The following is a 13,484-nucleotide window of genomic DNA, read 5'->3' on the forward strand; positions in this document are numbered from 1 at the left end:
TCATATTTCTTCTATTTATTTTATTTGACTTCTTAATTAGTTCTTATAAATTCCATTTTTTTTATTTTAGTTGTAGTAATAATTTTATTGCAATTATATATGTCACTATTTTCTAACAAAAAAGAAGAAAATGCAGCGCTACAATTTCTTCAAGTTTAAACTATAATATATTAAATATGACCTAAATTCTTTTGTCTAATGAATTATATCATATTAACAAGCTTAATAATATATTACAATGTTGCTATAAAAAACTGAAAGAGTTAGACCTACAAAAATATTCCCTCTCACTTTAAACTCTAATTTGTTTTCTCAATATCTTATTCAATATATTATATGTAAAATTACATCAATAAAAATTTTGATTAATGATGCGTCCGCAAGTGCACGGATATATCGAAGTAATATAAAAGATTGTTGAACCACAAAGACCAATATCAACCTACTGTGATCTATTGTTACTTTGTAAAGCTAAGGCTAATGAATGTTTGATTAAGGGGAACCTAAGAACTAAAACTGAAATAAAACTAAGATTAAGATAAATATAGGAGAAGAGAGACCGGAATGTGATTCTGCGTACTTCGGGAACTCTGTAATGCGTTGGCTTATAAAAAATGTTAAAAACATATTTAGTAGAAAATATTAGCTTAAAGACTAAACCTCAAACTCTCGTGGTTTTGAATAAAGTCACGCTCTTCAACCGTAGGATATTGCTCTCGCTCGCCCACTTAAATCAAAGAACGCAGTTTGAAAACTACACAAGTCCTAATTAATCCTAAAGCGCTCTCGATGTGTTTAGGATTAATGCCTAGTTTTTACTATCTGGTTCGATCCCCACGCTCTCGCAGTGCCGGTTCGAACCTTAATAGATTTCTCACTCTCGTGACGAAATCATGGTAAGTAACCTCTCACTCTCGTGATAAGGCTACCTAAATTAAGAATAAAAACTAAAGCCAAAATAGAATTTAATAATAATAATTTAAGCCAACAAAACAATTACTGAGTCCCGTCGGAGACGACGGTCCTCACATACTGGACTCAAAATAATTTAGCCAGACATACTACTAATTGAACATGAATAAAACATAACGATTGAAATTAAGAATAACATGGTAATTAAATTAAACAAAATGATAAATACTAATAATAATAATAATAAAACGATAAAATGAAACGTGTAAATAATGTAAAAAGGAAAGCTGGAATTAATTTCTGAAATAAACTTCGCGTGCATTAGCTGGAATTGAAATTGGATTATACCGGCACTTGATAATTAGGTAACGGAATTGAAAAGAAAGAAAACATAAACTAAATCTAACAGTGTGGTAGTTCCTCAATGTGAGAAACTACCACCTTTACATGGTAGAAAAACTGCCTAAAAACTAAAGAAGGAGAAGCTCTGCCGAAAAAGAGAAGAAGAGGAGTTTTCTTTTCTGATTAATGCTGAGTATTTATATTGCTGCTTGGCTTTCTAGGTTGAGAAAATAATGGAGGAAATTTAGGTGGATCCGTCTCAGACTTGGTTCTGGAGAGAAATGAGGAAGGCTGGAAAATAGGAGGAAGTAAGGACGTGACGAGCGCGTCAAACAGCAAAGGGTGCCGACCGGCAGGAGGGGGAGTGTGCCGACCGGCAGGGGGAGGAGTGTGCCGACCAGCAGGGGCTGGAGAGTGTCCTCTTCGCAGGCCAATTGGGCCTTTGGGCTTTGTACATATGTTTCTTTCTTCACCCCCTTATTTTCTTCTATACTTCCTATCTTTTTTACTTCATTTCTTCTCATTTTTACTCCTTTTCTCAAGCGAACCTTGTAAACATTAAATTCCTGAAACACATTAAAATACCAGCATAATACCAACATAAAGAAACTTAATTAAAATAAAATAGGGAAATAATCTATGTAAATCAAGCCAAATATGTGATACATTTACGTGTTATCAATTAATAAGTATTGTATCCAACTTTTTTTCATCGACAATAAAAAATATACAACATCTTTATTTTAGTTTAAAGACAAAAGAAAAAAATATAGAAGAGATTGCTTTGAGATTTTTAAATTTATAAAATTATAATCTTAATAAATTATAATTTAAAAACATTTACAATAAAAAATATTTTAAAATATGATAATAATTTTCACTAGCTTTTTTTTAAGTCTTCCCGCACATCGTGCGGGTTAACATCTAGTTTAAATTACATTTAACCTTTTCAATGCACCTTTTGAACCGAAAAGTCACATGAAGAAGATTAAAAAACAATGAATGCATTAATTTTCAATTTTCCTCATATTGTCTCTCTTTTTTATCCTCCCCCTTTCTCTCTGAATATTTTGATTCTTCCTCCTTCCTTTTCTTCTACGCTTAGAAACCATAATAACTTTCCTAATTAAAGGTAGTGTCGTCAAAATTGTTCATGGTTATATTTATTTGCTTCCGCTAACGTCTTCGTCCCTCCTTTACCATATTAGGGTTTTTTGAATCCCAATTTCCTCAAACCAACATTGATCCTCATTAAAACGACCACCAGTTACTGCGTTTTCAATTCCCACATTTCTCTCTATTCAACTATACAAACCAATATCAAAACTCTTCAATATTTTTTTCTCATCGGTTCCGCATGAAATCAAATAGACTTCGATAGTGACTGCGATTATTCATGGCTTCTTCTTTAGTAATCACTCCTGAAGATATTTTGGAATCACTCGTGAATGACGACACAATTAATTGCCTTAGATTGAAGATTATCAACCAACTTAAAGCCATGTAGGTTTGTTGTCCCCGATTATCGCACTGAAGAAGTTCTCGGTTGTAACTGGTACGCTTCATTCCAATTTCTTTGATCTGAGTCATAGTTTACGATTAAATATTTCCTTTTCTCCATTCGTTGTTGCAATCTTCATATTGTAATTTCGATTTTGTTTTTCATTTTGTTTTCCAGCATTGAATTGAAATTAGGATAAATTGATTTTCATTTGTTAATTAATTAAATGCGCAGACAGATCTTTGGAGTGTTGGAGCAATTTTATGTTTGTTATAAAGAAAACACCTTTACTGGAAATAATCAAATCTAGGTATTTGAAGCAAATGAGTTTTCTTCTTCTTTTTTAATGCAAAAAACAAAGCATTTGTTATGCTATAATTGTTACTGTTATCTATACCGTAGTGGATTTGGTCACTTAATATGCTTAGGTGGAAATGACACGTTGGCAATTCTTTTTAAACTGAGTCATAGGTGTCATAAAAGAATATTTTCCGATTTATTTTTTGTAATTATTTATTGAACCTCCATTATTAAATACCTAAAATGAAATAACATTAAAGTTTACCCTAAATCTTTTATCTTCTTCCTCATCTTCATCATTTACAATTACCATCTCATTCTCCTTCATCTGTTCTCAATTTTTTTCCAGCAATGGTAGGAAGCGCAAGTTCAGGGGTAAAAAGTAGTGGAAGAAAAGCTCCTCTTTGTGGGCACGATGTTCCCATGAGAATATTTGTATCGAAATCAAACTCAAACCCAGGAAGAAGATATTGGAAGTGTAAAAACGGGGGGGGGGGGGGGGGTTTCTAATATACTCTTTAATCCTTGTTCATATATTCTTTAATCCTTTCATCTTAGTATGTTTACTTATTTTGTATTTTTCATCTATTTCCCAGCGTGATGATGATTGTCATCTATTTCATTGGGATGATGAACTTCCGAGTGGAAAACGTGATTTAACAAGGCATGATGGAGGTTGCACTGAATGTGAAGATATGATGGAGGTTATGAGGAATTATGGAGTTGAATTTGGGAAGAATCTTTTTCATGAGTTTAGGGAAAAAACAAACAATAATAAGATTGAGAAACTAAAAATAAAGTCCTCAAAAGATCAGCATACCATAAATGCCCTCACATACCTTTTTATTGCATCTTGGATTATTTGTTTGTTGTGATGCAGGGGCGGTTCTATAGCCCAGCAAGCCCGGGCACGCGCCCGGGCTCAACCCCTATTTTTTTGTATTCCCCCAAATTTAATAGCCGATTTTTAAAGGAAACTAGGGGCAAAATTAGTAAAAATAAGGGTGTAAAAATTAAAACAGATGAATACCCAATGGTCCAGACAGGCCCAATCCAATTAATTATTTATTACTTAAAACAAATTAAAAAAGATCAAAACTAAACAGTACCGAAAACAAATTCTGAACCGCCCCTGCTGCTGCCCTGTTCCTATTCCTCTCTCTCCAATACGTCACTTTCCAGCACACTAGCAGAGGGTAACATGCTTCTTAATTTGTCTAATTGTCTTCTTATCAGTTTTATAGTAATATAATATTATATAGTTATAGATTTTGTAAAAATCTACCCTTATAGTTTGTGTAAACCCAACCTTGTTCAATAGAAATTTGAAACCAAATTTTTTTCTAATAGTTCAGTTTCTTGTTTTATCCTGCAGTTTTTCTAATAGTTCAGTTTCTTGTTTTATCCTTTTGTAAACCCAACCTTTCTTGTTTTACCATGTTTTTCTAGTTTAATATAGGTCAATTTTACATAGTTCAATATAGGTCAATTTTACATAATTTAATTTAGAATGAATGATAGTTCAATTTTTCTTCTAATATTTATATTGTAGTTTTTATTTTAACAGAAATTCTACTCTTTTTTTTTGGGGTTCTAATATAGTATCAAAGATTTTGGTTAATTTAATAGGTCATTCATAATAATAAAATTCTCTTTTAATTTTGTTGTTATGAATTATTTATTTTATTTAATTATTCGGTCTCGTCAATTTGTGTGTTATAAATTGTTTACTTAAAAATCCGTTTCACTGAATCATTAAATTTCAGAGATGAGGAGGTTTTTGGTTCCTAGAACAAGTATTGAGAAAGTGAATGTTAAGCAACCAGAAGTCGAAGTAGAAGAAACACCACCTAATGTGGCCAATGAGTTTAATCCAAATGAGATTGTGCGTGATCCAGGATGTAGGAAACAAATTCATGAGTATGCTCCGGATATTCAAGACCAAGTGAGGAGGGCATATATATTGAAGGGTCCAACGCAACCAGATTTAGCAAGATTTCCTCGTACTCAATTTGGGAAGTATTCAAGAGCATTTTGTAAAGCATGGTATAAGAATTATACATGGATTGAATACAGTGAGTCGAAGGATGCAACTTATTGTTTCTATTGCTTTCTCTTTAAAGATCATATTGGTAGTCATGATAGTAAGCACAACTCATGTGTGAAGCACTATGATGATTATGATAATCAAAGACAAAGTGTGACAAGTATCTTTGCTAGAGCAACTAGGGAATCAGAAGAATTGTATAAGATCTGTTTAACTTGTTCTTTAGATTGTACTAGATATCTCTTAGCACAAGGCATTGCTTTTCGTGGCCATGATGAAAGCTCTACTTCTCTAAACAAGGGAAATTTTAGAGAGATGTTGGATTGGGTAAAATCTAATGATGAAAAAGTAAGAGATGCTTTTGATCATGGTCCAAAAAATTGCACTATGACTTCCGGTGACATTCAAAAGGAGCTTGCAATGTGTTGTGCACATGAAGTTACAAAGGTGATTATGGAAGAGCTTGGTGATAGACAATTCTCTGTGCTTATTGATGAGTCACGTGATATATCTGTCAAAGAACAAATGGCGGTGATGTTGAGGTTAGTACAATGAGTTTGTTATTGAAAATACTACAATTATTAACTTAAACTTGTAAATTTCATTCAAATATAGACGAATACATTTGCATTTTTACTTATTTTTCTAGGTTCTTAAACGACAAAGGGAAAGTTGTGGAACGATTTATTGCTCTACATCATGTCAAATATACTACATCTGAGGCACTAAAGGATGCTCTTTATGGTATTCTCGATCGTCATACGTTATCTATTTCAAGGATACGAGGGCAAGGATAAGATGGGGCTTCAAATATGAGAGGTGAGTTTAATGGTTTACAAAGAAAGATTCTAGATGAAAACCCTTATGCTTTCTATGTCCATTGTTATGCTCACCGTTTGCAATTGGTGATTGTGTCTGTTGCTAGTAGTTGATCATCTATTCATGATTTCTTTGAGTACATCTCCTTGATTGTAACCACAACAAGTGCATCTTGCAAGAGAAAGGATGATTTGAAGGAGGCACAACACCAAGATATTTTGAATAAACTTGAGAGTGGTGAGATATCTCAAGGAAAGGGCTTGCACCAATCATCTAGTCTCGCTAGACCCGGAGATACAAGATGGGGTTCACATTATACTACCTTGATTCGTTTGGATCAGATATGGTCCTCCGTGTTAGAGGTGCTTAGTATTGTTGATGAAGATGGACGTGGACCATCTCAAGCGGCGGGTTTGATAGAAAAAATGGAGAGCTTTAAATTTGCTTTCATTTTGAAGCTTATGTTAAAGTTGTTTGGTATCACTAATGAACTTTCAAAAATCTTGCAAACAAAATATCTTAATATTGTGCTTGCTATGGAATTAGTTGATGATGTTAAAGCTCGATTGGCTATATTGAGAGAGACTGGTTGGAATGATTTATTTAGTGATGTCCAAGAATTTTGTTTTGCTCAAAGTATTCTGGTGCCAAATATGGATGAAGAAATACCGGTTCGGGGATGTTCAAGAAGAGAAGGGAGGACTGTCACTAATCTTCACCATTATCATGTAGAGATTTTTTATGTTGCTATTGACAAAATATGTGTGGAGATGGATCACTGGTTTTGTGAAGGAAGTAACGTTGTGCTGGATTACTTCTCATGTCTTGACCCCAATAACTCTTTTTCCAAGTTTGATGTTGATAAGCTTGCTCGTCTTGCTAATATTTATCATACAGACTTTTCTGATGATGACCGTGGAACAATAAGGGAGCAACTTGAGACTTATGTACATCAAGTGAAAAGGCATGCTTCTTTTACTTCTTGTGAAGATGTTCAAAGTTTGGCTATGAAGATGGTTCAAACTGAGAAACATTTAGTATTTCCTTTGGTTTACAAGCTCATTTAGTTGGCTTTGATATTGCTGGTGTCGACAACATCTGTTGAAAGAGCTTTTTCAGCAATGAAGATTATCAAGTCTAATTTGCGCAACAAGATCAACGATGTGTGGTTCAATGACTTGATGATATGTTACACCGAGCGGGAGATATTCAAGTCACTTAAAGATGTTGATATTATTCGAACATTCACCGCAAAGAAGTCTCGGAGAGGGCATTTACCTGTTAATTTTATTTAGCACACTATTCGCAGGTGAGGTTTCATCTCTCTTATGTAGCACACTTTATGACTATTTTTATATTGTCAAATGTAACTTTCAGTTAAATTTTTTGCCCAGGCTATATAAAATTCCTGGCTCCGCCACTGCTGTGATGTTTAGTACTAGGTAGAATGTGTTCCAATATGTGTTGTACTATCTGTATTATGCAAATATGAATAAAAAATGTTCCATATTTTTTGTTCAATCTATTTTGTTGTTCATTATGCATATATTATAGACATAGTTGGTTCCAATCTAATGTGAATAAAATGGTAGAATGTGTTCCATGTAACTGATTGGTAAGAATAGATAACATTTGGTAATAATAGGTCTGACATATCATTGGTAACAATTGGAAGCATTCTAAGACATATAATAGGAAATGTAACTGGTACAATTGGTAATAATTGGTGATAATTGGAAATAGTTGGTAAAAATTTGGTAACAATTGAAGCATTCTAAGGCATATAATAGGACATGTAACTGATACAACTGGTAACAATTGTTAACTATTGGAAGCATTCTAAGACATATAATAGGACATGTAACTGATACAACTGGTAACAATTGGCAACCATTGTAAGCATTATAAGACATAATAATGGGCAAACCATGTAACTGTCATACCATTTCAAGTACATCCAAAATACAACTGATGTAACTGTTTTGTTCATACCATTTCAATTACATCCAAAAAATACCAAGCATTCTAACCATATTCCATAGTAATAAAAGTACAGCCACAGTAATTCCAAAATATAAAACAAGTACAAACTGTCAAGCATTCTAAAAGTATGCCATAGTAAACTGTCAAATTCAGAATTACAAAGTTAAAACAAGTACAAAACATAACATGGGATAATTCCTAAACTGTCTAATTTTAGAATTCATTTATTCTTAGAGCCCACTTGCTTTTTCTTTTTCTTGACTGGAGACTTGTTTGTAGGGGTTAGATACAGTATCTGAGATGATTGAGTTGCTTGATAGTAACTTCTACTGAGGCCACCATTGCTTCAACTATTGCATCAATTTCTCCCTCAAAGTAGTCCGCAAAGGGCTAAAAAACCTCATTTACCCCTACATTCTACCTTAACCCTATTACTTTCAATTTTTACAAACCTAATATCTCTTCCAATTAAAACAGACCATTCTCTTACGGCATCTTTAAATTCAACAACAGGGTTAAACTCCATACCTAGTTTGAACTCATAGTCTTTGTTGAGTAAGTCTCCTCTAAACTTCTCATACTTGGGCATCTTCTCATTGTCACTAACATCTAGATCATAACTACCAAGCTCTTCACTTTCATAATCTCCATCTTTCTTATATAACCTTTAATGAACTAGGTTTGCCACCAATCACCATTGAAGGAACACGCAACTTCAGTTTTTTGGGTGACCTTAAAGTTGTTGCATCCTTGTTAGCTCTTAACTTGTACCTAAGCTTCTTACCTAAATTTCAACCCTATTACCTTCATCCGGTCTATCAACCTCCACAACCACGAAGCCTTTGTTGTCATCATTCACTCTTTCTTCCTCGTTGTTCCCAAACCTTATCCCTACAGAGTCTTCATCTTCACTCACTTCACCAACATCAAGTTCAACTATATTCGGATTCTCATCTCTCTTTATGTTGTCTCCAACAAAATGTTCAAGCCATATATGTCCCTCAACATTGTGCAAAATAGAATGATTTGCAATTTCTGTAACATGAACATCACTAGTCAAGTGAAAGAAGTTTTCATCAATACCTTCTATTTTCCTCCACATTCGGATTCCACTACCGTCGAAGCCACACTCGAGAACTAAACTCATAGCTTTGTAGTATGACCAAGTGTTTGAATCTCGTCCAGTAACAATCGTTTCAGTTCCTCCTCTATAAAAAAATGAAGCTATCACACACGAACTATGATCACCACCATGGTGAAAGCTTAAGTTGAACAGTGTCATTCCTACAAATGGAAAACATGCATTAAGAAACATAATCAATACACAATTAGGATAAGTGAAAATCGTTCATTACAAACCTTCAGGAACTTGCCAATGGAGAAGCGATGAAGAGAGGCGATGGAGAAGCTGAAGCTGAGTAGGATTCTAAATTAGGGTTTCAGGGGTGAATGAAGGGGATTAGTTGCCATTCAATTTTAATTGTATCAATTAATAAAAGTTATAAATTATTTGATTTTAATGAATTAAATAATTGGAATAAATGACACGTGTGACTCAGTTTAAAAAAGAATTTCCAACGTGTCATTTTCACCTCAACAAATTAAGTGACCAAATCCACTATTGGTTTAAAATGAGGGAATCTTGAAATGGCAAGGATGAAATATGTGTTTTTTTACAGGGTTGTTTTTTGGATTCTCCCCAAATGACAAGGGCCAAAATGACATTTAACCCTAAAAAAAAATACCAACACATTACACTTGATAAAGTAATGATTTCTCTATTTCATCGATCTAAACAACATCTATTACAATGAGAAATATTCCAAATAAGTATTGAATTTGACACAAAAGTATTCATTATAATGTTAATATAATAAGCGGTCATTCTTTTTAACTTAATATGATATGCTTATACCCAGGGACGGATCTAAAGAGAGTAAACTGGGGTCAAGTGACCCCACTTGATTTTTTTTCTTTAAAGCTAAAAATAATAATTATTGATATATTGACCCCACATAAAATATCTTAATGTCCCCACACCACTCATTTACTTTAAATTTTATCCTCTAGGAAAAATAAATGTGACACTTAATTTTACTTTATTATTTTTATTTTCAAAAGAAAATGCAAATTAAAAAGGCATGAGGAAGTTGTATAGTTTTTTTTTTTTTAACTAAATCAGCATAATGCATAGAAAGTGATATATTTGATGGTGTTGAACATGAAATTTTTTTACAACACTTTCAAAATATGAAGACACGTAGAGAGAAATTATAATTCTTGAATATTAAATTGTTCTCAATATTTTTATATACATTAGTATTTTGTTTTGTAATATTTAACTTTTTAGATATACATTATCATTATTTTACACATAAGTATTTATATGTTTTTAAAATAATTATATTATTTTATTCTAATTTTTGTATAAAAAAATTGACCTTGACCCCACTTATTAAAATTTCTAGATCCGTCTCTGCGCGCATAAATAGGGGTGAAAATAGGTCAGGCCGATAACAAGAGTCTACAGGCTAGTCTATATAGGCTCAGGTCTGGCCACACATTATTTTTAAATCGAAAAGGCTTAGGCTTTTTGATAAGCCTATTTAGTTAAAAAGGTTAGGCCTTAGGCCCTAAAAAAGTCTTTTAAGTCTATCAGGTCGGCCTATTTAAATAAATATGAATACTTTTTTATTATCATTCTGTTATGTTTTGTACTTTGAATTAAAATACATTAATGAAACTTGGTTATCTTGAAGAACTTGTGAAAATAAGATGAAAACACCTGATAAAAATTGTTCTCATAAGTTTTTTTAGTTAGTTAGTCTATCTAAACATTATTTTAATTGCTTATTTACATGTCTAAAACAAATAGGCTTTTATGTTGGCTAACAAGCTAACCAGACCTTCGAAAAGGCCAGACTCAAGCCTAAAAACTAAGCTTATGACAGGCTACAGGCCAGGCTTAGGCTTCACTATTTTTGACAAGTCAGGCTTAGGCTTGACAAAGCCTAGCTCGGCCCAGTCTATTTCCACCCCTACGCACAAGCACAAGTTTATATAGAGTAACATAATTCATCATTACAAAACGGTCGGTAAGGTAAGGAGTGGCATTCTATATAAACTCTTTTAATGCTCTATCTCCAATCAATGTGAGATTTTAGGATCTTTCTAGTACATATATCCCCTCACGTCCAACATTCTTTTTTTTTGGCTTGGTGCGCGAATATTAATGGTGGACGGCCCATGATCCGATCGATAGACCCTAATACCATATTAGAGTTTAACTGGTTCTGTAAGGATGAGTTAGGTTAAACTCTAACAATATTAATCTGTTAAGGAATTGGATCATCGTAGAACATGCGGAGATGACTTTAAAGGCATACAATTTAGCGAATCCAGGGATCTTGCTAATGATAATCAAACATTGATCTAGAAATCATGTCCAACACAACTCAAAGGATCCAATATATTCTATTTTAAAATCTAAAGTTCATTCTATAAATATCAATATTTAGTGTATGTTTGGTTCTGCAGTGAAAAAAATTAATTTTGGGTGACTGATTATGTTAAGTTGATTTTGGATAAAAGTGAGTTAAAGATAAAGTGATTTATGTTTGAAGAAATTCTTACAAAAGTGAGTTGGACAATAAATTGTCGTGTAAAAGTCATGTTTGATCAAAAGCTATAAATCATAACTTCAAGTAAAATCAATTCTCGAAAACATAATCAATTCTGCTCGAAATCAACTTAACACGTCAAAATTAATTCTAGGAGTCTAGAGTCAATTCTGGATGTCTCAAACGTGAAACCAAACATAAACTTCATTTTGACAGATATTCTTACTCCAAGAGTAAATTATTACAACTTACTTCACATCCTCACCATTAATTCTTTTCAATCCAGTAGTTAAAAATAATAAGTAATTAAATGTGCAGAGAAAAAACTATTACTTATTAATTAGATTGAAAAGAATTAATAATCAGGATCAGGGATGGAGCTACATTGCCTACAATGTAGGCATGTGCCCCCACTTAATTTTGATTTTCGATGCAGTATTACTATGTGTTTCAAATATCATACATGAGTATAATAATGCAAAACTATATACAACACACCTAAATGCAACCATTAAAGTCTCATGTATATCTCCAACCCCTTTCTTTATTTTAATTCATTTAATTTTTAGAAAAAATATGCTCTTAATAACATATATATTTTTTTATTTTATTTTTTTAGTTTATTTTTTAAAACATACACGTACAATTTTATGCACCTAAATTTTGCATATTTTTTATTTTGAAATATAAAGTATAGTATTTTAATTTAAAAAACTAATTGAAATACTTATTTTATTTTTTATTTAAAAATTGATATAAATTAAATAAACATAAATTTATATGTAATATTGCCCCCACTATTCAAATTTTCTGTGTAATATCCCATATCGTCTAAGAATGTATATTTATACACTATGAAGGACTAAGAGAAGTTTGTAGAATTAAAGGGAAATAGTTAGATTGGAACTACATGGCAAACCGGTAATTTTCACATAGTTGAGGGGCAATATGGTCATTGATCATGGCATGAACCACTTAAGGGCTTGTTTGGATACAAACCTCATTCTTATGTGATGCAAAATCAGAATTTAGAAGAGAGAAAGGAAGAGGAAACGTGAAACTTGGAGAAGAGGAGAGAAGTTCATCATCTTCATCAAGCTCTTGCATGTGTGGGAAGCTTTAACAACTATGGGGGAAGAAACATGATCAAGTGGTAGAATCATCTTCTTCATCCTTCCAAACTCAAAATCAGTATCATCATCATCTCCATTATTCTACCATGCAAACCAGAATCTCCATGGCATGAGGTGAGTTCCATTAGATAGAACTTGGGTAGGTAGTTTGGGAATGTATGCATGTTGGGTTTTGGGTTGAGTTTGATGCTTTGCATGCTTGATCAATTGATGAAAATGTGTTCTCATTATGATAATAAATGTATTGGATCGTTATTACATGTTTGAGTTTGAATTAGGATTGATTGAGATGCAAAAATAGAGGTTAGAACCCTAAAATTCGTGTTCTGCACTGTCAGGTTCGCAACAGCGAACTCTGTGTTCGCTGCAGCGAATGTCTGCAGACTGCACTTTTGTGTTTCACTAAAACGACCATAACTTGAGTTCTACAACTCGAAACGGAGCGTCGTCAGAAGCGTCGGAAAGGTCTTTCAGTTCTTTATGTGATATTTCTTAGATGACATGATTTTGATGCAGATATAAATTATGGCACATGATTAGGTGTTGCTTGGTTTTAGAATAAGCACAATTTAGCCTTGAGTTTATGTCAATGAGATGTTATCCTTGGGTTGAACTTAGACTAGGATGTTACCCTAACTATTAGGTTGTATAATGTTATCCTAAATGAGTGTATGTATGTTTACTATAGCTTGTTATTCGGTTATTAGTGGCTACATATAGAATTTGGGGCTTGGGGACCCCAAACGCGTTTCTGCATTTTGCTGATTTTTGTAGAGTTCGCTGCAGCGAACTTTTTTTAGCTGTAGCGAATGATTCGCTGTAGCGAA

At 33.0% G+C, this 13,484-nt stretch overlaps 1 protein-coding gene across 1 annotated transcript; it reads left to right on the forward strand.

The window, feature by feature from the left end:
- The first annotated feature begins 4,823 nt into the window (after nucleotides 1–4,823).
- On the forward strand, nucleotides 4,824–7,367 carry LOC131650431 (uncharacterized). The gene is made up of 4 exons (XM_058920141.1): nucleotides 4,824–5,644; nucleotides 5,752–5,846; nucleotides 6,468–6,868; nucleotides 7,299–7,367. Exons 1-4 carry the CDS (start codon nucleotides 4,824–4,826, stop codon nucleotides 7,365–7,367), a joined length of 1,386 nt encoding a protein of 461 aa, XP_058776124.1.
- The last annotated feature ends 6,117 nt before the right edge of the window (nucleotides 7,368–13,484 follow it).

Source organism: Vicia villosa, linkage group LG2 (genome assembly GCF_029867415.1).
Source record: "Vicia villosa cultivar HV-30 ecotype Madison, WI linkage group LG2, Vvil1.0, whole genome shotgun sequence".
NCBI lineage: Eukaryota > Viridiplantae > Streptophyta > Magnoliopsida > Fabales > Fabaceae > Vicia > Vicia villosa.